This window comes from Salmo salar, chromosome ssa24 (assembly GCF_905237065.1).
Source record: "Salmo salar chromosome ssa24, Ssal_v3.1, whole genome shotgun sequence".
NCBI lineage: Eukaryota > Metazoa > Chordata > Actinopteri > Salmoniformes > Salmonidae > Salmo > Salmo salar.
This window is the reverse complement of record NC_059465.1, coordinates 4,574,246-4,602,165: the sequence shown is the minus strand read 5'-3', so window position 1 is coordinate 4,602,165 and position 27,920 is coordinate 4,574,246. Positions and strand designations below refer to the sequence as shown.

The window sequence follows — 27,920 nt, the reverse complement described above, 5'->3', positions numbered from 1 at the left end:
CCAAATCCACCTGTACCTCCACACTCTAAGTTCTGGACTTAATGTGATAAGCACAACTATTGCCATCACAGCAAGTGCATCCCAATACTTCCTACAAATCTAAAAGCATCAGATTTGTGGAGGCATGGACTAGAGGGAGTTTCAACCACATTTCTTAAACCAGTAATTTCCTTTTAAACCACAGAAGGGAAATGAACAAGTGCACAATTTAGAAGGAAGGAGAGGTTAACTGGAACATAGCCATAACCTGGGGTTTAATCATTCAGGAAGGGTGGAACGTTACACAACTTTATGATAGAAACACGTAATTTAGAACAGACCTTATTTGTCACAGAGAATAATCAAATCGGATCCGCTCTATACATTACATGTCCATCTACAACCTTTGGAACGTTTTGAACAAACCTCTGGTTAGTACTGAACACTCATTTCATCATCACGCAACAGTTTGATGCATGTTCACTTGCAGTCTGACTTGTCTTCAACCAAATTATACAGACTGCCTGGAGTCATTCAACTCTCGCTAGAAACATTCACCTTTGAGGAAATGTAACAATTTAAGGAGACAAATTAAACTAATTGATATTTGAATATGGCAAAAAAGGAACGTTGTTGAAGAGTAAACATTGGTTTGATGCCTGATGGTCTTTTTTTGTACATGGAGAAATGTATCAAATAAATCATGTGTGTCTTAACTATAAACTGTTATTTTTAAAATGTAAAAAAAAAAAAATGTATTGTAATAATCATGTTAACATAGTTTTGTACAAGGTTTTCTGTGGTATAAATAAATATGTATTTTACCCCCCCCGGCTTTGACTTTAAGGCAAAAAACAATACTTGTCACAGCCGTGTGCACACTCACACAAGCTCACCTACACACACACACACACGCTCACCTACACACACACACACACACAAGCTCACCTACAAACACACACACACACACACACACACACACACACACGCTCACCTACAAACACACACACACACACACACTCTACGTGCGGTTGAGTGTCTGGAAGATTCTGGAGATCTGCAGCATGACAGGCCCAGTCTCAGGGTCATTCATCCATTGGGTGCTGTTCAGAGGGTTCTCCAACATGTCCTCAAACGCTACACACAAACAGAAGGTTTAAGAGGGTTGTAGAGACTACACAACAATTCAATAAGTAGCCTCGTCTGAGCCAGAACAGTCCATAGGACTGAAGCATGTTTCTGTAGCGTGACGCTTGATGTACAGGTACACCCCCTCCCCTTATCCTCTGAGCTTGGTTATTTTTAACTGTACAATTAGTTTTACTCCAAACCTACCGAGCAGTGTTTTGGGATTTGTGAGGCCCAGCTGGACCACAGGGTTCTCCAGGATGGCCTGGAACAGAGAACTGTTGATGTCGATGCCTTTATCCAAGTCCTCCGGAGACGGCTTCCTGTCCCCCAGCAGCCACTCGCACTGTGGGTTTAGATCGGTTAGTTAACTTCTCTTAAACTAGGACGGTCAATGGAGAACCAGTTCTCATTCCAAATGACAACATGGGTAATAGGTGTAAAATGCAGTCCATTCATAGACAGGAAGCAATGACTTATTTTTTTAGTCAATAAGTGTGTGCTTCATGTTCTTTGATCCTTTATTCCTGTGTGGACAGTAAACCTACTGCAGCATCCTGTTGGTTGTTATTGACTCTCAGGGCATCAACCACCTCCTTCTCATCAAAGCCCATCTCCATTAACGCAATGACAGCCTGCAGAGACAAAGAACGATACGGAGTTAGTTTATCATTACACACTACACTGTCATTCTATAAAAGGACCAATAGTTTATCACAGTTTGAAGCCAACATTCAGTAAGAGAGTAGCAGACACACATTTTACAACATTTTAGGTAAGCTAGCTAACAGCTATATACACAGTGTACAAAACATTAGTAATTGCTCTTTCCAGGTGAAAGCTATGATCCCTTATTTATGTCACTTGTTAAATCCCCTTCAATCAGTTGATGGATTCTGTTAAAATGTAACGTTTCATTTTAAACTATAGTTTGTTTGTATACTGTTTAGTGAATAATCATTAACAAGTGAGTATTAATGGAGTTCAGGCCATGAAACTGTGTGTATGCTAATTTGGAAAAGTTGACCTAATCAGATAGAGGAAATTGCCTAGGATCAGAGAGCAGGGTCAGGCCCAGGACAATAAAGATGGACGGGGTGTGATTCTGACATCTAGCTAAACAAAGAGAGGACCATCGTCATTCCACAGTCCAGATATGGGATACTCATTGGGGTCATAAAATGTATAGCTGGGGTGGTGACTAAAAGGAGAGAAAAGTATAAGATGTGTTGTGAACTTTCTAAATGTATGCACTCAGCTGACGGCATCCCTGGTAATAAAATCTTTAAACTTCTCTTGAGCTTTTGGTCTCAATTCCAGGCTGCATCACATCCGGCCATGATTGGGAGTCCCATAGGGCGGTACACAATTGGCCCAGCGCCGTCCGGGTTTGGCCGGGGTAGGCCGTCATTGTAATTAAGAATTTGTTCTTAACTGACTTGCATAGTTAAATAAAGGTTCCATAAATTTTATTTTTTAAACAATTCCTTATTGCAAAGAGGTTGCAATAGCAATGGGGAGGAGAGACAGATTAAAGGATTTTTAAGCCTTTAGACAACTGAAACATGGATTGTGTATGTGTACATGTCAGAGGGTGAATGGGCAAGACAAAAGATTGAAGTGCCTTTGAACGGGGTATGGTAGTATGTGCCAGGCACACCATCCCTGTGAAACACTTTCTATATCTTGTAGAGTTGAGGCTGATGAATTGAGGCTGTTCTGAGGGTAAATTGGTGTGCAACTCAATATTAGGAAGGTATCTTGCCTGGTCACAGATTTGTTTGTCGTCTTGCTAAATCCTTCAGTTGGCTATTCAGCACAAACAGATATGGGACCAGTCTAACATGTAACCGTTTTAGCTTGGTATATCCCAGGGCATTGGGACAGAAAGATCACTCACCCGTGAGTCGGGCCTGAACTCTCTTTTCCTTCGGATCCTCTTGAAGATCTCAGTGAGTTCGTCCTGCCTGGCGGCGGCATCTGTGTTGGTCTGGGAGAGGGTGCGGAGGAGGTTTGGAAATGAGGCGGAGATAGAGGGGATCAGGGGTGGTGCTGTGGCTCCTACTGCTCCTGGGGCGTCCTGGCCGGGCAGGGTGGTGTCCACCGTGGGGTCGTCTACGTGCTCAATCAGCCACTCCATGGCCTGGGTCACTGACATGCTGCAGGAGAGGCAGTGAGGGAGGGGCATGGTTAAATTTGTTGTTTCAGACTCATCTGATCAGACTGGATTCACTTGTTGTGATGGATAGAATCACAGGCTAAGTGTCTAATTGATTCTTTATAGACTTCACTGATATGACCACTGACCAGTATCATTGACTCAGACTATACTCCAGGGCAGTGGTCCATCCTCAGTGAATTTATTTGTTATTTATTTTTTATGTCAGACATTTATCCTTTTTGGATAAAACTATACTAAATATAGTCACGTCACCAAATAATTGATTATAACACACTATTCTGCAAAGAAGTTCTACAGTAGCCTCAACAGCACTCTGTAGGGTAGCACCATGGTGTAGCCGGAAGACAGCTAGCTTCCATCCTCCTCTGGGTACATTGACTTCAACAAAAAACCTAGGAGGCTCGTAGTTCTTACCTCCTTCCATAGACTTACACAGTAATTATGACAACTTTCAGAGGACTTCCTCCAACCTCAGAGCTCTTGCAGCATGAACTGACATTTTGTCCACCCAATCAAAGGATCAGAGAATGAATCTAGTACTGAAAGCATAAACTACAGCTAGCTAGCACTAGTGTATAAAATGTGGTGAGTAGTTGACTCAGAGAGAGAAAGACAATAGTTGAATAGTTAAATTAATTTCTTCCAAAATGGAGAAGCAAGAGAGAGTAATTTCTCTCTCTCACTTTGCTAGCAAATGCAGCTAGCTAGTTTAGCCTACTGAACACCCTGCTCAAACAGAGGGATGCTATGTTAGCTAGCTGGCTATGACTTTCCAACACAACACTGGAACTCAAGGTAAGCTTTTGGTTTTACAAATGTATTGTCACCAGGGCCGCCGGTGTAACTGCTTAGTGACTATACAGTACACTAACATTACTGCATGATTGTAGCGGGTTTACTAACGCGTTAGTTGTATTAGCTTTGCTGACTATGACGTTAATTTAGCTAATATGGTGACAATGATGTAGGCTGAGTGTAGCAGTTTGGCTTGGAAAGGTTTTTTCGTAGCTGATGTGTTGCACATTGAAGTCCACAAGCGAAAGGGAAGAGGTGAGATGAGGAGAGCGCATAGATGCGAGAAGGAATACAACGTGGCTGCTATGAAAGCGAACTGTGTTTATGTGTGATCAGGGGTGAATTTTTTCTGCCGATTCTGTTGAAAAAAATTCTTAAAAAGGAAGAAAACGGAACAAAACGAGTATAAACATAGCTGAATTTGTCGATTAGAAAATCTAGTTTGCAACTGTTGGACTAATGATTACACCCTATATCAGCTAGATGCAGGCAAGAGTGTGCAAGGCAGTATTTAAATGGCACTGTCTGTCCATGTGTCAACAACAAAAAAAGTGTCACTGTCTGTCACCCTAAATTTGGTGTCTCGCCCTGTGTGCACCTACGTTGTAAACTTTTATTCATAGGCTAGGTTGTAGCAACCTCATGATGGGTATAGGGAAAATGTGAGTATCATGTGGCAGCCTAAACCTATTGCAGTTACATTGAACATGAATGAGTGTCATCCAATATGCTGTAATAGAAATAAGGCCATGCTCACAAAAAAAATTAAAAAATCTTCCCTCATCTTAAACACTCCAGGTTTTTTGGTTTTGCATAGAAAAGTCTTGGGGCGAACAGCCTAATCATTTGTTTAGGTCCAAACAGTGTTTTCAGGGGAGGGGGATTAATTTTTGGGATGGAAAAACATTCTCGGTGTTGTTGTATATAGAAAAAACAAACCAGTTAGTATCAAGTATGTAAAAAAAAGATAATGAACCTATATATTTTTAAATAACAATTTGAGAAATAAAAATCACTCAGATAAAAGCTAGACAAAAACAATGAATTCAGGAGTATTGGTTTTGTTATCATGTTTGAGCAAAATAACACAGCATTAGCCATGGCAAAATGCATAAAAACTGCAGGTGGAAACATGCAGGAAAATAGATAAATGTTCTCTCAGCTCCAAAGCAGAATTGCAGAAAATTGGCTTACAAACGGCAAAAGTTCTCTCAGCTTCATGGTAAAATCTGCAGAATTGCAGGAAATAGCCTCGCGGCCAAGATGGGGGCCTCAAATGTTCTTGCCCAGGGCCTTGACCAACATACAGCTGGGCCAAGATAGCACTAACCATGGGCTGAGCATGCCCATTGCCACACCCCACATCACGGCCCTTTTTGATTCAGAAAAAACCCTGCACTCGTTGTGTCAGTGATTCTGATTATCTCATTTGACTTCAGGTGCTGATAAGTATTATTGATTGTGACTCACTGGTTGAGTCTGAGAGCTTTGATGGCTCTGCTCTCAGGGAAACCCATCTCAGTCAGCTGCTGAAGGGTCGTCTCATCCACCCGGTCCTCCTCCTCCTCATCCAGCATGGCTGACAAACCACACACAGAATATTAGTGAATAATAGTATAACTATAATAATACTTTATGCCATGGCATTGCTACTGATTGCCTTGAAGGGAATTCTAGAGCGTGCATTATTTAAGTGATAATGCCCAAGAAGCCGGTGTTTGAGATATATTGGCAAACCGTGCCAATATATCCTCCAAACACCGGCTTCTCTGGGATTATCACTTTTATACAACGGGTTACCAAAATAGACATTATTAATTTTATTTTGATTCATTTATTCATACTATTTAATCATTCCACAAGATATAGTACTGACACAAATCTAGGGTTGCTAGCCAAGCTGGCTGGTCGTTCGTTCTATCGGTTCAGTTGCCAGAGACGTGACCCAGTCATTTAGTCTTTTTGCTCTGTATCTACAGTTGAAGTCAGAACATACACATTAGCCAAATATATTTAAACTCAGTTTCACAATTCCTGACATTTAATCCTAGTAAAAATTCCCTGTCTTAGGTCAGTTAGGATCACCACTTTATTTTAAGAATGTGAAATGTCAGAATAATAGTAGAGAGAATGATTTATTTCTTTCATCACATTCCCAGTGGGTCAGAGGTTTACATACACTCAATTAGTATTCCCTTTAAATTGTTTAACTTGGGTCAAACATTTCAGGTATCCTTCCACAAGCTTCCCACAATAAGTTGGGTGAATTTTGGCCCATTCCTCCTGACAGAGCGGGTGTAACTGAGTCAGGTTTGTAGGCCCCCTGGCTAGCACACGCTTTTTCAGTTCTGCCCACACATTTTCTATAGGATTGAGGTCAGGCCTTTGTGATGGCCACTCCAATACCTTGACTTTGTTGTCTTTAAGCCATTTTTCCATAACTTTGGAAGAATGCTTGGGGTCATTATCCATTTGGAAGACCCATTTGGGACCAAGCTTTAACTTCCTGACTGATGTCTTGAGATGTTGCTTCAATATATCCACATAATTTTCCTCCCTCATGATGCCATCTATTTTGTGAAGTACACCAGTCCCTCTTGCAGCAAAGCACTCCCACAACATGATGCTGCCACCCCCGTGCTTCACGGTTGGGATGGTGTTCTTTGGCTTGCATGCCTCCCCCTTTTTCCTCCAAACATAACAATGGTCACTATGGCCAAACAGTTCTATTTTTGTTTCATCAGAGCAGAGGACATTTCTCCAAAAAGTACGATCTTTGTCCCCATGTGCAGTTGCAAACCATTGTCTGGCTTTTTTAAGGCGGTTTTGGAGCAGTGGTTTCTTCCTTGCTGAGCGGCCTTTCAGGTTATCTGGATATAGGACTTTTTTTTACTGTGGATATAGATCCTTTTGTACCTGTTTCCTCCAGCATCTTCACAAGGTCCTTTGCTGTTGTTCTGGAATTGATTTGCACTTTTCGCACCAAAGTATGTTAATCTCTAGGATACAGAATGCGTCTCCTTCCTGAGCGGTATGACGGCTGCGTGGTCCCGTGGTGTTTATACTTGCGTACTATTGTTTGTACAGAATTTACCTTCAGTTGTTTGGAAATTGCTCCCAAGGATGAACCAGACTTGTGGAGGCCTACAATTTTTTTCTGAGGTCTTGGCTGATTTCTTTTGATTTTCCCATGATGTCAAGCAAAGAGGCACTGAGTTTGAAGGTAGGCCTTGAAATACATCCACAGGTACACCTCCAATTGACTCAAATGAGGTCAATTAGCCTATGAGAAGCTTCTAAAGCCATGACATCATTTTCTGGGATTTTCCAAGCTGTTTAAAGGCACAGTCAACTTAGTAAACACAGTAAACTTCTGACCCAATGGAATTGTGATACAGTGAATTATAAGTGAAATAATCTGTCTGTAAACAATTGTTGGAAAAATTACTTGTGTCATGCACAAAGTAGATGTCCTAACCAACTTGCCAAAACTATAGTTTGTCAACAATAAATTTGTGGAGCGGTTGAAAAACGAGTTTTAATGACTCCAACCTAAGTGTATGTAAACTTCCGACTTCAACTGTATTGGCGCAACCCAGTCGTTCATTCTAAATGTTCCATTGCCATACTGGCTGGCAACGTTCTTATCCCTTGCTTGCTTGCTTGCTATTCAACTACGGCTAACTTACAGTCACGTCAAACAGTGCAGCCAGAATAACATCTGCATTTGCGTTTGTTTAAGCTGTTTTCTAGTGATATTTTTTGGGATACATCCATAACAATGAGCTAATGATGCGTGATTTCACCTGGCATAGAAAATGTACTCTCATCTGGACACTGTTGTTCAGAGATGCTAGCCAACAACACAGCTAACACAATCACTTCAAACTGAAGCTGGAAAAACTGCACTTCATTTAGCTTTACCTGTTCATTGACATTTCTTTGTACCCATAAAAATGTATGCCGATTCATGATTTCGACTGGCTGAGAAAAGCTGCCCGTCTGTCTCAAATTTGAATATTGAAATGTTGCAAATGTCAGAAAGCAAGATGTATACAAATCTCTGCTTTTGAAAACTAAATGTTAGTCTAAAAGAAAGGTGAGATAATGTCTAGATCCTTTTTATAGTAGAGATCAAGTTTAGAAATTGCCTGGCTGGGCTGATGAGACAGTGGATTGCGCAGTCAGATGGAACAGAGTAAATAGGCATTTTAACGGCATAGATTTAACCAGTGGTAACTTGTGGAATAGACTCCGACCTCAACACAGTTTTAACCAATCAGCATTCAGAATTAGACCCACCCGCTGTATAATTAAGCAATAAGGCACGAGGGGGTGTGGTATATGGCCAACATATCACTGCTAAGGGCTGTTCTTAGGCACGATGCCAACCCACAAAGCCCAGAGGTGCCTTATTGCTATTATAAACTGGTTACCAACGTAATTAGAGCAGTAAAAATAAATGTTGTCATACCCGTGGTATACGGTCTGATATACCACGATTGTCAGCCAATCAGCATTCAGGGCTCGAACAACCCAGTTTATAATTCCCTATAATGCACAGTATAATTCAGTGGCTATGAAATTCATACTTACATGTTCTGTTTGAGCTGCTTTTGAAAGCAAAAGTTGATTTGAAAACATTATTGGCATTGTTGAATTAGATTTTCATAATAGCAAGCTAGGACTAATGCTTTGGCCATAGAAATCAGAATCAATCATACTGATTTATATGGGTTTGGTTAGCGGAGCTAGCAAGTCTATTTGTTTGGTTACCAAGGCAACTACTATAGATATCGAGTAAACTTGCTAGCTACTTCAGTGGATGTTGAACACATTTCTAGCATCAAATGTGTTAAATTATAGCCATGGTATAAAAAAAGGGATAATCAACTTGGGAGCTCTAATGCGTACTCTGGAAAATAATGCAACTCTGTGGAAGGTGAGTTCCACGTCGCACATTATTTTCCAGAGAATGTATAGCCACTAGTTGATTATCCCTTACATAATGCACTATTCTGTCACTCATACATAAGCTCAGTGACAATATGACTGTTACAGCTCCAACTTGTTGTTCATTAAAAACGGCAGGTGGCCGTTGGGGCGGCAGGTAGCCTAGTGGTTAGAGCGTTGGGCCAGTAACCGAAAGGCTGCTAGATCGAATCCCCGAGCTGACAAGGTGTCGTTCTGAACAAGGCAGTTAACCCACTGTTCCTAGACCATCATTGTAAATAAGAATTTGTTCTTAACTGACTTGCCTAGTTAAAAAATAAACTAATGCAAAACCAGCCTCTTACAGCAAGGCAGGTGCCAAAAACAATCTTTGATAATTAAATAATGTCTGCACTGTGCACACTGTACCATTGGCCTTTTTGAAGAGCTCCACGGCATCAGGGTTCAAGGCAAGAAGCTTCTGGGCCACTTCAATGAGAGAGACAAGGATTTTCCTGAGCTCCGTCTGAAACTGATGGAAAATGTACACACACACATAAACCAGAATGAATAACCTCTCTTTAAGAATGAGGTTCTTTGGGAATGAGGTCTCCTGACCTCATTGGAACTTCCTGGTTAAAAAAAAAAATATGACCAAATTCACTCATTTGAATATGTCTCTGATAAGTTTGCAGGCCCATGCATTTTAGGACTATAGTTGAATTTCAGTACAATAGTCAGTGGAAAGCTCCTGCAGTGCCTTGAACTATGCATTCTGACAGGCTATTTACTGTATTGTGCTGTACTTACATCTCTGATGTTATGCTGGGTGACAGTGCGGTCTGTGTGGCGAGTGGACAGCCCGGCGGTGGCCTTCAGGATGGCATCTTTATCTGGAGCCTTGTTATCCTGCTTCTTCTGACAGACAAGGAGGAAACACACATTAAGATAGGTGGAAACAGTACAACTAGTTTCTTGATGTGTTGTCCCTGTTTCTAGCAGTCTTAGCAATTCATTAAACATTTTTGTCTGATGATCAGTGCCTATTGAGTTTAAGTGCCGAGTTTGATAAGCCACAAACCAATACAATTAGGGAGAGTATTTAAATCTGTTGTTTGGCCTACCTTTTCCTCTGCAGTTATGTCAGCCATTTTCGGAGGGGGTGGCAGTGGTCTCTTCTTAATCAGTAGAAGAACATCTAAAACCAAAGGAAAACATTCACTTAATGGCATGTAGTAGCATTGATCATATTGGCTAATTGTTTGATTGGAAAATATAAACATTGAGACAACTTCAGACCTTTAAATCCATAGGAGTACCTTTATCTTTTAGACTTTCATCTGCAACCGTTTTAGTTTCTGTGAGGATCCTCTCCGTGGCAGCATGGACAAGTTTATGGTGTGTGATTGTTTTGGGGTCTTCGAGGCTTCCATGTACATACTGCAAAACAAGCAAACCCCCCCTCCCCAAATTATCCCACCGACAGGAACAAGTAGCAGTACTTTTACCCTAGTAATTATTTTACTGTTTTTTAAGTTAACCACGCAAATAATTGGTAATGGACAGGCTAGCTAGACCTATATCAATAGCTAAACCCATTTCTAAAGGTACCAATGATTTCTGCATTAGCTGGGTCTCTTACTGTTATCTCGCTTATCTAAACTTGTACTGGAAGGATGCAGTTCAGAAAGAGACTGGCACCCATATGGGGTAGGCTAGCTGCATGTGGGGCATCACACTGGCACTTACAGAAGAATCAAGTGTAAAAATGGGTAGCCCTAACTAGCAACAGTACAGTATAGTCTGTGGAACAAATAAGGAAAACTCAGAAGGCAGGAGCCTAGGAACATAAACAGAGTAACTTACATAGCTACAGCAATAGACACGAGCATTTGGGCTAGGCTAGCTATCACATTTTGCCAAGGAGCTCATGGGGTGCGCCTAGCCTGCAGGGATTATAGGCTCGCTAACTTGTGCACAAACTTGCTAAATTATAAATAGCAGTGTCTACCCAGTTACTATAAATACGGAACGACTGACACCGACACTGACTATTTCAACTAGGGCTGCAAACATCAGCGATACAGTTACACAATTACGTTACAATTTCACCCGAGCAAACACCAATCAATGAGCAAGTAGGAAAATAAACAAGCATACATGTTTCAAGCACTTCTCTTTGAGTTGTTCAATAGTGGTATCCTCTGTTACTTCTTCCAACCACTCTGTACCCTCCATAGTACAAATGTGGATTTTTAATATTTTTCCAGCGAATATCTTCTCTTCTTGCACAAACATAGCTGTAGCTTTGTGTGTAACTATCTAGCTAGCGAGCCAGTTCAGTGATGGCTACGTTAGTTTGCTAACATTAGCTGGCGCCTTCGAAAAACAGCGACAATAGTGCAAACACCTACACTTATGATTTTCAGACAGTTTGATCGGACTTCAATGCTATAGCAGTCGAGTGCTGTTAATTTCGCAAAGACGAGTTGTTTATCTTTCTCCAAGAGCCGAGCAGCTAGCCAAGTACACTATTGTGTTGGTTATGATTAACCTTTGAACCTAGGCAACGTTTGTCCCTGTGCAAAATGGGAATTGTAGTTGTTTTGCGCTCAATTAGCTTAGCTGTGAATCCTAAAAGATACCACCAGAAGAGGGAGACAAAGCCTGCAGTGCCTGGGTCTACTACACTGAACATACATATAAATGCAACATTTAACAATTTCAAAGATTTGACTGAGTTACAGTTCATATAAGGAAATCAGTCAATAAAAAAAAAAAATGAGGCCTTAATCTATGGATTTCACATGAATGGGAAAACAGATATGTATCTGTTGGTTAAAGGTAGGGGCGTGGATCAGAAAACCAGTCAGCATACAGGCCCCCCAAAGAAATGCCACCCCACACCATGACTGACCCACCGCCAAACCGGTCATGCTGGAGGATGTTGCAGGCAGCAGAACGTTCTCCACGGCGTCTCCAGACTCTGTCACATGTGCTCAGTGGGAACCTGCTTTCATCGGTGAAGAGCACAGAGCGCCAGTGGCGAATTTGCCAATCTTGGTGTTCTCTGGCAAATGCCAAACGTCCTGCACGGTGTTGGGCTGTAAGCACAACCCCCACCTGTGGACGTCGGGCCCTCATACCACCCTCATGGAGTCTGTTTCTGACCGTTTGAGCAGACATATGCACATTTGTGGCCTGCTGGAGGTCATTTTGCAGGGCTCTGGCAGTGCTCCTCCTTGCACAAAGGCGGAGGTAGTGGTCCTGCTGCTGGGTTGTTGCCCTCCTACGGCCTCCTCCACGTCTCCTGATGTACTGGCCTGTCTCCTGGTAGCGCCTCCATGCTCTGGACACTACGCTGACAGACACAGCAAACCTTCTTGCCACAGCTCGCATTGATGTGCCATCCTGGATGAGCTGCACTACCTGAGCCACTTGTGTGGGTTGTAGGCTCCGTCTCATGCTACCACTAGAGTGAAAGCACCGCCAGCATTCAAAAGTGACCAAAACATCAGCCAGGAAGCATAGGAACTGAGAAGTGGTCTGTGGTCTCCACCTGCAGAACCACTCCTTTATTGGGGGTATCTTGCTTATTGCCTATAATTTCCACCTGTTGTCTATTCCATTTGCACAACAGCATGTGAAATTTATTGTCAATCAGTGTTGCTTCCTAAGTGGACAGTTTGATTTCACAGAAGTGTGATTGACTTGGAGTTACATTGTGTTGTTTAAGTGTTCCCTTTATTTTTTTGAGCAGTATATATATATATACCAAACCCTCCCCTAACCCGGACAACGCTTGGCCAATTGTGCACCGCCCCATGGGTCTCCCGGTCGCAGCCGGTCATATTCAACAGATGTTGCGCGTTCATAAATTCATTCACACTCAGACGAGAGTGCTCTGAAATCGGAGTAGATAGCCAGAGGGAATTTACGAATGCACCCTACAGACAAAACAATGAGAGATATTTCACCGGATGTATAAATGTGAAGCATCCTCTTGGCATTTCTATTCACTACCAAATATGGTAGTGAGAGGAAGCCCGCTGGCCGGCAGTGAGAGAAAATTTAACGATATGGATTTTGGCCGCACATTCTGCACATTTCCTCATTGGTGAAACATTTGATGTCAATACAGTTTTCTGTTCCCAAAACTAGAATATGTTATGAACAGAGTGGACTAGGTTTTATATATAAATGGTTTGTTTTTTACCTTTATTTAACTAGGCAAGTCAGTTTAGAACAAATTCTTATTTACAATGAAGGCCTACCAAACCCTAACCCGGATGATGCTGAGCCAGTTGTGCGCCACCCTAACGGACTCCCGATCACAGCTGGTTGTGATACAGCCCGGGATCAAACCAGGGTCTGTAGTGATGCCTCTAGTACTAAGATGCAGTGCCTTAGACCGCTGCGCCACTCGGGAGCCCTAGTATATTGTGTTACCATCATTTGCCTCATGCATCTCCTTCGCATAGAGTTTATCAGGCTGTTGACTGTGGCCTGTGGAATGTTGTCCCACTCCTCTTCAGTGGCTTTGCGAAGTTGCTGGATATTGGCGGGAACTGGAACATGCTGTCGTACACGTAGATCCAGAGCATCCCAAACATGCTCAATTGGTGAGTATGTAGGCCATGGAAGAACTGGGACATTTTCAGCTTCCAGGAATTGTGTACAGATCCTTGTGACATGGGGCCGTGCATTATCATGCTGAAAGGTAAGGTGATGGCGGCATGACAATGGGCCTCAGGATCTCGTCACGGTATCTCTGTACATTCAAATTGCCATCAATAAAATGCAATTGAGTTTGATGTCCGTAACTTATGCCTGCCCATACCATAACCCTACTGCCACTATGGGGCACTATGTTCACAATGTTGACATCAGCAAACTGCTCGCCCACACAATGCCATAGGATTCATCCATGAAGAGCACACTACTCCAGCGTGCCAGTGGCCATCGAAGGTGAGCATTTGGCCACTGAAGCTGGTTTACGATGCCGAATTGTAGTCAGGTCAAGACCTTGATGAGGATGATGAGCACGCAGATAAGCTTCCCTGAGACGTTTTCTGACCGTTTTCTGACAGAAATTCTTTGTCTATGCAAACCCACAGTTTCATCAGCTGTCTCAGACAATCCCTGCAGCGGTCTCAGACGATCCTGCAGGTGAAGAAGCCGGATGTGGAGGTCTGAGCTGGCGTGGTTACACATGGTCAGCGGTTGTGAGGCCAGTTGGACGTACTGCCAAATTCTCTAAAACAACATTGGATGAGGCTTTTAGGTAGAGAAATTAACATTTAATTCGACGGGAACAGCTCTGGTGGACATTCCTGCAGTCAGCATGTCAACTGAGACATCTGAGTAACAAAACTGCACATTTTAGAGTGGCTTTTTATTGTCCCCAGCACAAGGTGCACCTGTGCAATGATCATGCTGTTTAATCAGCTTCTTGATATGCCACACCTGTCAGGTAGATTGATTATCTTGGCAAAGAGAAATGCTCACTAACAGGGATGTAAACATGGAACATGTTTGTGATTTTTGATTTCAGCTCATGAAATATGGGACCGACACTTTACATGTTGTGTTTTATATTTTTGTTCAGTATAAATATTGCCTTACTGAGGCATCCCATTTCTGCCACAGAAGGATCAGCCTTTCATGGGAAACACATTACAATTCAGATTCTACACACTTCACTACTTCCAGTATCCCCTTAACTTTTTTCTGTAGGCCAATATGTATTTCATAAACAGTGTAATGCATTGGGATGAATGGGCCACGGAAACACACTGGGTCCATACTTGCCAACATTAGAAAACATTTAAAGGTGCAATATGCAAAAATCACTCCGCCATTTCCTGGTTTCTAAAATTTTAGTTTAACTGACAAAATAAGTTGTGTATAAACAGTGTAGAGAATCATTGTACCATCTAAACCGGTGAAATATATTTTCAATAACCAAAAATATTGTATTTCCAGCTGGTAGACAAAACCGACATTAAAAGACTCAAAAACTAAACTTAAAGTCAATTCATGCTTGATCCGAAAATGTTTTCGGAGACTTGGTATGGAGGGTGTGACGCAATTGCGGTGCCTCCGGAGGCATGCAGCGGCCAAATAAAACTCCTTTCTGCATTACTGTGCACCTCTCAAATGTTCTAATGTGGAGGGCTCTGCATTGTTCCGCATTGACATGATTGGTTTATGGTAGGTGGGGGCAGTACATCCTGTATAAACACAAACTCACTTCCTTGACAACTTCCTTCACAATAGCTCTGCTCAGCTCAGCTAAGTGCAAGAAGTATGAAAGCCCTGATGTCTTCGGAGGCTGCATCGCAGTAAATGCTGTATGGCCACTTCAGACTGCTGATTGACCATGTAGAGCAGGGGTTCGTAACCCTGGTGTGGTCTTAACATTCTGTATACTCCCTTGTCCTGAGGGTAAAAAAAATGACCCGCCTTCACTCAACCCCTAAAATAAAGCAGCTTAATTGAATTTTAAACTACAAATCTATTTTGCATGAAGAAACAACCTGTCATTCATCACAAACTTTGTGAATATCTGGGTTTTCCCTCTTCACAATGCAGAAAGACTGCATTTAATCAGTGGACACCACTCATTTTTATTATCACACACCTGTCATAATTGTTTTCTTTACTAAAGTAGAGGTTTATTATTATTGCTAAAGGTACTACATAGGTGTAAACATACATTTTTTAGCAAGAAATAACACTTGTATAGCCTAAGAAAGTAGCAGAAATGTGCAAAAAGTAGTTTTGAATGCATTTTATTGAAGGGAAACAACAGTCTTGAACTTTTTTGGCAACATAGTGATATATTCTTATATACACTGTACAATGAGGAGTTCAACTACCAAATACTAGTCTTCTCCCATTTTTTAACCATTGTCCCCACCCACAAGGTGTATAAACAACAATAAATAAGAATAAAATAAGGTAATATATACAAAACAGAAATGTGAAGAACATCTAATTAGCTCTAATTAGCACATGTAGGACGGTATGCAAGTGTGTGTGCATGGACGTTGCAGGTGTATTTCTCACATGTGCAGCACATAGTATTTGTTTTACAGTCCTTCTTTGGGGGGCAGAATTGGCATCTCCTACTCTTGCCTGCCCCAGCTGCAGCCTCAGGTGGATCAGGACAAGATTCAGCCCACTGAACAGCTTTCACAAGCGCTGCAGAGGCTGCTGTGTGGGGAAGGCGCTCCCTTCTTTGAATGTGTGGGGTTTCAAGTGCCTTTCCCAGCTGCTCCAGGAAACCCTCCTCTTGTTCCGCTTATCAGGCATCCAGGTAGGGTTGATCTTGTCATTTTATGAGGACACATCAATGATATTATGGAAGATGACCAGGGGCCAGCGGGCAGTCATCCTCCTGCAGCTGTAAGTTCCAATCACCTTGTCCAGGTTGTCCACGCCTCCTTTGTTGTGGTTGTAGTCCAGGATGACGGCTGGCTTCCTGTCCTCACGATTACTGGTCTCAGCCATTTTGTGCAGTGTGCTCAGGAGGACCACATTCTTGTTCCTCTTTGGGAGGTAAGAAACTATAGTGGTGGTGAAGGCAAACTTTGATGAGAAGGCCTCTCTCCCCCTGGTTGCGAGGAGTGCACGGGGGGGAGCTCAGGCTTGTTTTTTCTAACTGTGCCAACCATGGTGATCTTCCTCTTCAGGAGCTGCTGGCTGAGTTAATAAGAGGTGAAGAATTTGTCACACGTGACACTGTGCCCCCTAAATCCATCTGTCACATCAAGCACAACCCAGGACTGTCATCTGGTTCTTCTCCGGGCCTCCACCGGTCGGCTTCCCTGCGTAGACTTGCATCTTCCAAGCATAGCTGGATTGTGTGTCACAGGCCACCCATATCTTGATGCCATACGTTGCTGGCTTGCTCGGTTGGTTAGGACATCTACTTTGTGCATGACACAAGTAATTTTTCCAACAATTGTTTACAGGCAGATTATTTCACGTATAATTCACTGTATCACAATTCCATTGGGTCAGAAGTTTACATACACTAAGTTGACTGTGCCTTTAAAAAGCTTGGAAAATTCCAGAAAATGATGTCATGGCTTTAGAAGCTTCTCATAGGCTAATTGACCTCATTTGAGTCAATTGGAGGTGTACCTGTGGATGTATTTCAAGGCCTGCCTTCAAACTCAGTGCCTCTTTGATTGACATCATGGGAAAATCAAAAGAAATCAGCCTAGACCCCAGGAAAAAATTGTAGACTTCCACAAGTTTGGTTCATCCTTGGGAGCAATTTCCAAACGCCTGAAGGTACCATGTTCATCTGTACAAACAATAGTACGCAAGTACAAACACCATGGGACCACGCAGCCGTCATACTGTTCAGGAAGGACACGCGTTCTGTCTCCTAGAGATGAACGTACTTTGGTGCGAAAAGTGCACATCAATCCCAGAACAACAGCAAAGGACCTTGTGAAGATGCTGGAGGAAACAGGTACAAAAGTATCTATATCCACAGTAAAACGAGTCCTATATCGACATAACCTGAAAGGCTGCTCAGCAAGGAAGAAGCCACTGCTCCAAAACCGCATAAAAAAGCCAGACTACGGTTTGCAACTGCACATGGGGACAAAGATCGTACTTTTTGGAGAAATGTCCTCTGGTCTGATGAAACAAAAATAGAACTGTTTGGCCATAATGACCATCCTTATGTTTGGAGGAAAAAGGGGGAGGCTTACAAGCCGAATAACACCATCCCAATTGTGAAGCACGGGGGTGGCAACATCATGTTGTGGGAGTGCTTTGCTGCAGGAGGGACTGGTGCAAAATAGATGGCATCATGAGGCATGAAAATTATGTGGATATATTGAAGCAACATCTCAGGACATCAGTCAGGAAGTGAAAGCTTGGTCACAAATGGGTCTTCCAAATCGACAATGACCCCAAGCATACTTCCAAAGTTGTTGCAAAATGGCTTAACAAAGTCAAGGTATTGGAGTGGCCATCACAAAGCCCTGACCTCAATCCTATAGACATTTTGTGGGCAGAACTGAAAAAGCATGTGCAAGCAAGGAGGCCTACAAACCTGACTCAGTTACACCAGCTCTGTTAGAGGAATGGGCCATAATTCACCCAACTTATTGTGGGAAGCTTGTGGAAGACTACCCAAAATGTTTGACCCAAGTTAAACAATTTATAGTCAATGCTATCAAATACTAATTGAGTGTATGTAAACTTCTGACCCACTGGGAATGTGATGAAAGAAATAAAAGCTGAAATAAATCATTCTCTCTACTATTATTCTGACATGTCACATTCTTAAAATAAAGTGGTGATCCTAACTGACCTAAGACAGGGAATTGTTATTAGAATAAAATGTATTTGGCTAAGGTGTATGTAACTTCCGACTTCAACTGTATGTGGTGCCAAACTGGATCAGAACATCTACTGCTTTCTCAGTCAGGCAGCAGACTGCTTCTTGTAGATTAGCAACCCAGAACTGTGTGAGTGTTTGCCTCAAAAAGCATCTTGCTTCAATCAGTTTATTCCAGTTAACAATACAATTATTACTTGTATTTTAACAGCAACAGTTCCAACCTAGACTTGTTTTCAACAATAATTTCTACAGTAAGATGTACAGTAGGCCTGATAATTTTTCATCTTCATCTGCACTGTTATTAGTGTCGCTAGCTCGCTTGCTTTGGCTAACGCTAGCTATTAGCTGTGTACAAGGCCAGGGGACTGTTTGAAAGAGAAACTCAAATCTACTACGAGAGATAATACTCCCTTATTTCACCTGTTTTAAAATGACAACAATGCCTCTCCGCTGTCGAAGCACTGTTTCCTGAAGCGTTCTGCCCTGTTTAGTAAGAACTCCCTGGGTTTACCGTCATGCTGTGGATGATGTGTCATATTAATTTGTTCGTTTTAAGACTCATTACTAAGCACTTCCCCGCACGAAACACATTGTGGGCGCCCCTCGTTATTTCTCAAAGTTTGTATGAAAGAGAGAGAAACTCATCGCTGTATTTGCGTTTCATGACGATTGCGCTCAGTCAGAACTTGTGGCTAGCATGAGTCCATTTGATGACAGCGGTGAGTGGGAATGACAAGTCAGTGACAGCGCATCATCTGCTGCTGAACGACAGCGCTGCAGCGTGTGTCGCGGAGTGAAGTTCAAGAAAACTGCAGAAAAAAAGGTAAACCGCGAAACACACGGGCATCTCCCACTCGCACAGCTGCCAAACCGAGCAGAGATCGCTGCTAATCAGAGAGTGCACTGAACAGAGAGCGCAGTTACACTTGGCCAAATCAATTCCAGTAATTCATGAATTATTTATACATTTACTCTGACACCTCGCGACCCACTTTGGAATGACAGATCTGTAACTGTCATTTCTATGTGAATTTGGTCGTGTCTCCCAAAAAGTTACAGCTTTAAGTTAAACTTTTTTCTTCTCAAAATGTGCATCAGCCAATTCAAATCGTCAACGGTGGTCTATGAAAACCCCTGTGTTTTCCCTCACTGTGGGGAAATTGTGAATAGCGACTTGGGGAAGGCCTATTGGCTGATGCATAATTTGTTACAGGAAATAATACATGTTCAAGGTGTTGTTAGAATATAGGGCAAGTGTGCCAGGTTTAGGCTATCAGATGGTAAAAGCTAACATTTAGCGTTTTATCATGTGCAACTACCAATTACAAATGTTGTACGTGATCGAACCGCATGTCTATGGATGCCCCAGGCCTGCCCGGGTGAACAGGGTTACACGGAACCCAAACCGGCTGCGCGTGTGCGCCATCGTGCATTAATGTATTTTGTCCCCCTACACCAAACGCGATCACGACACGCAGGTTAAAATATCAAAACAAACTCTGAACCAATGACATTAATTTGGGGACAGGTCGAAAAGCATTAAACATTTATGGAAATTTAGCTTTCACTTGCTAGCTAATTTGTCCTAATTAGCTAGCTTGCTGTTGCTAGCTAATTTGTCCTGGGATATAAACATTAGGTTGTTATTTTACCTGAAATACACAAGGTCCTCTACTCCAACAATTAATCCACACATAAAAACGGTCAACCGAATCGTTTCTAGTAGAGGTCGACTGATTATGATTTTTCAACTCCGATGCCGATTATTGGAGGACCAAAAAAAGACGACACTGATTAATCGGACGATTTATTATATATATATATATATATATATTTGTAATAATGACAATTACAACAATACTGAATGAACAATGAACACTTATTTAATATAATACATTAATAAAATCAATTCAGTCTCAAATAAATAATGAAACATGTTCAATTTGGTTTAAATAATGCAAAAACAAAGTGATGGAGAAGAAAGTAAAAGTGCAATATGTGCCATGTAAAAAAAGCTAAAGTTTAAGTTCCTTGCTCAGAACATGAGAACATGTGAAAGCTGGTGGTTCCTTTTAACATGAGTCTTCAATATTCCCAGGTAAGAAGTTTTAGGTTGTAGTTATTATAGGACTATTTCTCTCTATACCATTTGTATTTCATATACCTTTGACTATTGGATGTTCTAATAGGTACTTTAGTATTGCCAGTCTAATCTCGGGAGTTGATAGGCTTGAAGTCATAAACAGAGCAATGCTTGAAGCATTGCGAAGAGCTGCTGGCAAACGCAGTGAAGTGCTGTTTGAATGAATGCTTACCAGCCTACTGCTGCCTACCACCGCTCAGTCAGACTGCTCTATCAAATATCAAATCATAGACTTAATTATAATATAATAACACACAGAAATACGAGCCTTAGGTCATTAATATGGTCAAATCCGGAAACTATCATTTTGAAAACAAAACGTTTATTCTTTCAGTGAAATACGGAACCGTTACGTATTTTATCTAACGGGTGGCATCCATAAGTCTAAATATTGCTGTTACATTGCACAACCTTGAAGGTTATGTCATAATTACGTAAAATTCTGGCAAATTAGTTCGCAACGAGCCAGGCGGCCCAAACTGTTGCATATACCCTGACTCTGCGTGTAATGAACAAGAGAAGTGACACAATTTCCCTAGTTTAATATTGCCTGCTAACATTAATTTATTTAAACTAAATATGCAAGTTAAAAAAAAATATACTTCTGTGTATTGATTTTAAGAAAGGCATTGATGTTTATGGTTAAGTACATTCGTGCAACGATTGTGCTTTTTTTGCAAATGCTCTTTTGTTAAATCATCCCGTTTGGCGAAGTTGGCTGTCTTTGTTAGGAAGAAATTGTCTTCACACAGTTCGCAACGAGCCAGGCGGCCCAAACTGCTGCATATACCCTGACTCTGTTGCACAGAACGCAAGAGAAGTGACACAATTTCCCTAATTAAAAGAAATTCATGTTAGCAGGCAATATTAACTAAATATGCAGGTTTAAAAATATATACTTGTGTATTGATTTTAACGAAGGCGTTGATGTTTATGGTTAGGTACACATTGGTGCAACGACAGTGCTTTTTTCGCGAATGCGCTTGTTAAATCACCCGTTTGGTGAAGTAGGCTGTGATTCAATGATAAATTAACAGGCACCGCATCGATAGATAAACTAGTAATATCATCAACCATGTGTAGTTAACTAGTGATTATGTTAAGATTGATTGGTTTTTTATAAGATACGTTTAATGCTAGCTAGCACCTTACCTTGGCTCCTTGCTGCACTCGCATAACAGGTTGTCAGCCTGCCACGCAGTCTCCTCGCGGAGCGCAATGTAATCGGCCATGATCGGTGTCCAAAAATGAAGATTACCGATTGTTATGAAAACTTGAAATCGACCCTAATTAATCAGCCATTCCGATTAATTGGTCGACCTCTAGTTTCTAATCATCTCTCCTCCTTCCAGGCTTTTTCATCATTTAACTTATATGGTGATTGGCATCTAAACTTTCATAGTATTACCATGACAACCGGCAACAGTTTGTCTTTCAATCACCCATGTGGGTATAACCAATGAGGAGATGGCACGTGGGTACCTGCTTCTATATAGGAGATGGGAGAGGCAGGACTTGCAGCGCGATCTGCGTCAGAAATAGGAATGACTTCTATTTGCCCTTGGCAACGCAGATGCTCGTTGACGCGTGCGAGCAGTGTGGGTGCAATAATTGAATAGCATAGATTCCTACATATATTTTGCGACGCGAGCGGTGTAGTCAGGGTATTGGCATTGATTGCATTCATCTTGAAACCGGGCTGCCTCCCAGGGGTGAGCTGGGTCGCCTGGTAAAAGCCAACGGCAAAGTCGTTTGAAAACAAAAGTGACATATGCCAAGCACGTGGAGGATTCAGTGTTTTCACATGCAAAAGTGTTAACCCTTATAAAAATGCATTTATCGCTTTACCTGCCTTCCCAAAGAAAACTACTTTGAAAATTGTAACATATATTTAGAAAATGCATGTTTTGTGTTTCGGAACAGTTAATCAGGCTATTTTGTTGACATTATGGCCCCGTGATGCTCAATTTGTACCAGGCATTCCTCCTTCACCGCTTTTGCCCGGTGATGTGATGGGCCATAGCACGGTTTACCATGGTTCAGTCTAATCGAACTCGCTCACTATTTCATTTAAGCCACACGCCACGATTTCCCCCCCGTCTTTATTTAACCAGGTAGACTAGTTGAGAACAAGTTCTCATTTAAAACTGCGACCTGGCCAAGATAAAGCAAAGCAGTGCGACAAAAACAACAACACAGAGTTACACATGGGCTAAACAAACGTACAGTCAATAACACAATAGAAAAATCTATGTACAGTGTGTGCAAATGTGGTAAGATGTAGTAAGATTAGGGAGGTAGGGCAATAAATAGGCCATAGTGGCAAAATAATTACAATTTAGCATTAACAGCGGAGTGATAGATGTGCAGATGATGTGCAAGTAGAGATACTGGGGTGCAAAAGAGAATAAATAAATAAATAACAATATGGGGATGAGGTAGTTGGGTGTGCTATTTACAGATGGGCTGCAAATAAAAGTGACTGAACGGCACTGCGTGTTCAGTCCGAAGTCTGCATTAGCCATACAGCATTTACTGTGATGATGTGATCTCTGCAATGTTCCCTAAAAAAATGTGGACACTGAGCAAATTTCAGGTCTGCTGAGGGGAAACGTGAATATTCTGTGTAATTTCTAGCATGCGTTTACTGTGAACACTAAGGTTGTACCCGGTTTCAGTTTCAGACAGTGGTCAAGTTGGCTACTGTGTATGATCATAATGTAGGCCTACCAGAGTGGCCTACAATCAAAACAATGTAGAAAATGCATTACATAACATTTTAACTGTTCTATTGTTCATCCTACAGTTGCAGCCAAACAACAAACAACACATACAAAGTTATATAGCGGCAGAATAAGATACCGGGTAGGGAGTGGGCAATTTTGTTACGTTTTTCACTCACCACGTTTATTCTGAAAATTGTCTGTCCTCACTCTGGTAGCCTATTGACAAACATTAAGAATAAGCTACGTGGTGAGTTGATGCCTATTCCTTAGCTAGTTAGCAAGGTGAATTGATCATGCTACTTTGTATGCATTGTTTGTTGGCATCCTTGTTATTTACAAAGATTTGGAATAGATTCCTGTTGGAATGTTCCACAAATTATACCCACCCGTCTAAAAATGTACATGTCTTGTGCTCTTGTAAGAAGCAAATCACTCCCCCCCCCCATTGCTGACAACACATTATTTATAACTGGGATAATAACTCACTAACTGGTAAAGGAAATGAACAAGATGTGCACATCTGGCTACATGCAGCTCTTACTTTGATCTCATTACAAGCACATCTACTAATGACAGCTCATGCTGTAAAAACAGTCCAGTTCAAAGTGAATGGCACAGATCCATATATGGCAATGGTCTATTTGCATATAGGCCTACTGCAGCTATGATTTGTTATACCGCACTGGTTTGTGTCGAGTATGGGCTGAGTCCTGCCTGCCAATGCAATAGAATCCTACGATGCGTTCTGCCGACAACAAAATCTCTTGCATAGTTCGTTTTGTTTCTGTATGTTGCATCGAAAGTGGCTAATATTGCGTTGATTCGATCACAATTCCCACAGTAAAGGGAAACGTTGATAGTGTGAACTAAAGGGGGAAAACTAGAAAGTTCAGTGAAGTTCAATCTCGTGCTTCTCTGTGCAGGCAGTCCGGCGGAATTGCACTCCTGCGCACACACGCATGCAGATTAAAGGCTCTGAGTGGTCTGCATTGGCCTTGCAGCATTTAGGGTGATAAGACCTTTGCAGAAATAAGGTCATTCATACTTTTGTGCAGAGCTGTTGTGAACAAAATTGTCAAGGAAGTGAGTTTGTGTTTATGCAGGACCTCCCGCCCTCACCTACCGTCAACCAATCATGTCAATGCAGAGCCCTCCACATTCTTAAAAAAATTAAGAGGTGCACAGCGATGCTGTATGGAGCTCAATTTGGCCTCTGCATGCCTCCAGAAGCTCCGTAATTGCATCACACCATACATACGGCGCTTCCGACCACATTTTCAGATCAAGCATAAATTACCAGGAGTCATGCTCGCTATACTGTGATCAAATAACATGTTATTTGTTACATCATTCGTAAACAACAGGTGTACTAATGCCGCGTTCAAAACAACTGGGAACTCTGAAATGTCCAACTTCAGTGCATTCAAGATAACGGTGCTTTTAAGATGCACACAAAATTTCAGCTTTACACATAGCTCACTGTTATGATGCGTTCAAGAAAACTGGGAACTCTGAAAAATACGAGGTCGAATCATGACGTCAGTGATCATGAGGTCAGAGTTCTAGAAAGAGGCCTGAGTTCCTGAGTTGGAATTCCAAGTTGGATGACCATTCAAAATGTAAAAAATGTTGTGGGTCGGGGGCGACCGCTTATGTCGCCTATGCCTGGAACCGGCCCGGGTTCCACCTGAGCGAGTCTGACTCTGACCACAAGTCAGAGACCACTATGATGACCAAATGCGTTGGATGGATCCTTTTTTGGCTTGGCACCTAAAACCCTCACAAACATTTGCAGATGCACAATTGAGAGCATCCTGTCGGGCTGTATTACCGCTTGATACAGCAACTGCAGGGCTCTCCAGAGGGTTGTGCGGTCTGCCCAACGCATCACCATGGGCAAACTACCTGCCCTCCAGGACACCTACAGCACCCAATGTCACAGGAAGGCCAAAACGAGCATCAAGGACAACAACCACCCGAGCCACTGCATGTTCACCCTGCTATCATCCAGAAGGCGAGGTCAGTACAGGTGTATCAAAGCTGGGACTGAGAGACTGAAAAACAGCTTCTATCTCAAGGCATGTTAAATAGTCATCACTAGCACATAGAGGCTGGCCACTTTAATAAATTAAACACTAGTCACTTTAATAATGTTTACATATCTTGCATTACTCATCTCATATGTATATACTGTATTATATACTATTCTACTGTATCTTTTTTTTCTTCTTAGGGGTGGATCAGCTTTAATATTGCGGATAGATTGTTGCTTCCATCAATGTAATTGTCTGCATCATTTCCAATCTATTGAATCATTTCTGCCCTCCAAATTCATATTCATTATATAAATAGGCCCTTTCAATTTTGTCTGCCTTGCCATTCCAAATAAAATGTCATATTTTTTGCTCATATAATTTAAAAAGCAGGTCGCTGCTGCTCTGACATTGCTCGTCCATATATGTATATATTCTTAATTCCATTCCTTACTTATATTTGTGTGTATTGAGTATACGTTGGGAAGTTGTTTGATATTACTTGTTAGATATTACTGCACTGTCAGAGATAGGAAAACAAGCACTTCGCTACACCAGCAATAACATCTGCTAAACACGTGTATGTGACCAATAACATTTGATTTGATTTTGTCTTCTAAGGAGAATGTAATCCAAAAGTAACTGAAAGTAATCAGGTTATGATACTGAGTTTGGGGTAATCCAAAAGTTGTTACTGATTACAATTTGAGTGGTAACTAATAAATGTAGCTGATTACATTTAGAAAGTAACCTACCCAACCCTGTTCAATATACTATAATTGATTGATAAGTTGAAGGGTCATATAAAGTACTTATTAACAAATGCAGTTTATATTACACTGTTTCATAAAATTTCCAAGGACTAATTTCAGAACATAACAAAAGTTGTTGGTATGGGCATACACACCATATACAGACCGTATTGCATACACATGGGCTGGGTCGTTCCTGATACTTTTTTTGCAAAAAAACATACAATGTATCATTGTTTCATATCTACCTTCATACGCCCTTCTTTGTCACTGAATGAATGGTTACTCTGAATCTCGGTTGGAGTGTTGCGTGATAGTTTCAGCATCCACGCAGGCGTAGTGATTACTGGTTACCTAGCTATGTATGTATTGCTAACCGACTGACTATTAGATTTGTATGGGAAAGCGCAGACACGGAGGTACACAAGGTGCTTATTGCGAATAAGTCAAATTCTTCGGCCTAAAATGAGCCATAAAATAGAAGGGATAAAAGGTAAAACGCCGAATGATTAAATACTGTGTTCCGTAACCTCCGTACATTTATATGTGGCATTGGTAGTAAGTAAGCGCTCCTCGGGTTGCCGTGGCCGCAAATTTCTCAGGCCGCAAATTTCTCAGGCCGCAAATTGTTTTTTTGTTGCTGGGGAGGAGACCGTTCGTTCACCTCGCTGCTGTTATGTGCTGCTTGGGCTTTGCTCGAGCAATTGCATAAGAACGTCCTAATGTTGAATCCATTATCCTGTCGGATCTAAAGGGTGGATTGAGGACACATCGCGGCTTTGAAGGTAAATTGAAAATATTGTTTGATTTAGCTAGCGAATGTCCGCTTGATTCGCCCAGTTGCTGTAACCTAGCGTAGATACTATCAGACAGGCTGTTGTTTTTAACCTCCTAGGTAGCTAACGTTAGCGTCTGTGTTGGCCAATGTGCTTTCTAACTTAGCTAGCAAAGCTATTTTGTAAAACATGTAACTTACGACACAGATTTAACATAACAGCCCACCCAGTTGTCAGCTCGCTAGTTAGCCACCTGTCCAAGGATGGGCGTCCAATGAAGCTACGCTAGGAAGCTAGCGTTAGTGGGTTAGTTAGCTGGCTACAGTAACCATTTAGCTAACTAAGAACATTTATTCAGTGACTAGCTAACATTAGCTAGTTAACGTATTGCATTCATGAAATCACTTGTCGTATGTTTGATGTAAAAAGGGCTTTATAAATACATTTGATAAGTACATGTGATTGAATTTGACTGTTTTATAGGATGGATATGGAATTGTGTGCTGGCGGGCACAGCACCCGAAGAAAGATGGATTCAGCTGGCGAAGGGACAGTGGAGGTTGTACCTCTGGAATTGTACGACTCTGCCAGAGCAAAAATAGACGCCAACCTACGGTGGCTGTTCGCCAAAGCCTATGGCATTGGTAAGTTATTACACACACACAACATAGGCATTGGAAAGTTCCAAAATAGTCGTCTGTCACACACAGCGCAAATGTCTTGGTGCATGTAACGTTATACTGAAGAAAAATATAAAGGCAAAAGATTTTACTGAGTTACAGTTCATATAAGGAAATCAGTCAATTGAATAAATGAATTAGGCCCTAATCTATGGATTTGACATGACTGGGAATACAGATATACATCTGTTGGTCCCAGATACCTGGGGGAAAAAAACTAGGGGCGTGGATCAGAATCTGGTGTGACCATTAGTTGCCTCATGCAGCGCAGCACATCTGTCGCATAGGGTTGATCAGGCTGTCAGTTGTGGACTGTGGAATGTTGAACTACTCTTCAATGGTTGTGCTTGGATATTGGTGGGAACTGGAACACGCTGTCACGTAGATTCAGAGCATCCCAAACATGCTCAACGAGTGACATGTC

General features: G+C 41.8%; 2 protein-coding genes across 6 annotated transcripts in view; one reads left to right on the top strand and one right to left on the bottom strand.

The window, feature by feature from the left end:
• Positions 1 to 207: 207 nt before the first annotated feature.
• LOC106585220 (ubiquitin-associated domain-containing protein 1) lies at positions 208 to 26,366 on the bottom strand. Of its 3 annotated transcripts, none has more exons than XM_045706991.1 (10): positions 26,289 to 26,366; positions 10,336 to 10,456; positions 10,141 to 10,214; positions 9,827 to 9,934; positions 9,446 to 9,548; positions 5,555 to 5,663; positions 3,008 to 3,266; positions 1,656 to 1,742; positions 1,315 to 1,453; positions 208 to 1,116 (listed from the first exon to the last, which is right to left on the bottom strand). In XM_045706991.1, exons 1-10 carry the CDS (start codon positions 26,364 to 26,366, stop codon positions 1,001 to 1,003), a joined length of 1,194 nt encoding a protein of 397 aa, XP_045562947.1. In that variant the 3' UTR covers positions 208 to 1,000. The 3 variants fall into 3 exon arrangements, with proteins under 3 accessions (XP_045562947.1, XP_045562946.1, XP_045562945.1); XM_045706990.1 differs by lacking the exon at positions 26,289 to 26,366 and adding an exon at positions 11,177 to 11,590 and having other exon boundaries at positions 9,827 to 9,931; XM_045706989.1 differs by lacking the exon at positions 26,289 to 26,366 and adding an exon at positions 11,177 to 11,589.
• Positions 26,367 to 26,410: 44 nt separating this feature from the next.
• The window catches only part of camsap1b (calmodulin regulated spectrin-associated protein 1b), a 47,257-nt gene continuing 45,747 nt past the window's right edge, over positions 26,411 to 27,920 (top strand). For 2 of the 3 annotated variants that reach the window (XM_014171184.2, XM_014171182.2), the window contains exons 1-2: positions 26,411 to 26,825; positions 27,300 to 27,460. In XM_014171184.2, the coding sequence (XP_014026659.1) occupies positions 27,301 to 27,460 (160 nt within the window). In that variant the 5' untranslated portion in view covers positions 26,411 to 26,825; position 27,300. The remainder of the gene's footprint in view (positions 26,826 to 27,299; positions 27,461 to 27,920) is intronic. The other variant, XM_014171183.2, reaches the window with a different exon arrangement.

Excerpts from the sequence above, each read along its gene's own strand:
- LOC106585220 (XM_045706989.1), bottom strand. The coding sequence starts at position 11,314 with ATGTTTGTGCAAGAAGAGAAGATATTCGCTGGAAAAATATTAAAAATC. Across the intron at positions 10,457-11,176 it reads AAGAGAAGTGCTTGAAACAT|TATGTACATGGAAGCCTCGA; the intron begins GTATGCTTGTTT and ends CTTGTTTTGCAG. Across the intron at positions 1,454-1,655 it reads ACAACCAACAGGATGCTGCA|TGCGAGTGGCTGCTGGGGGA; the intron begins GTAGGTTTACTG and ends CTAAACCCACAG.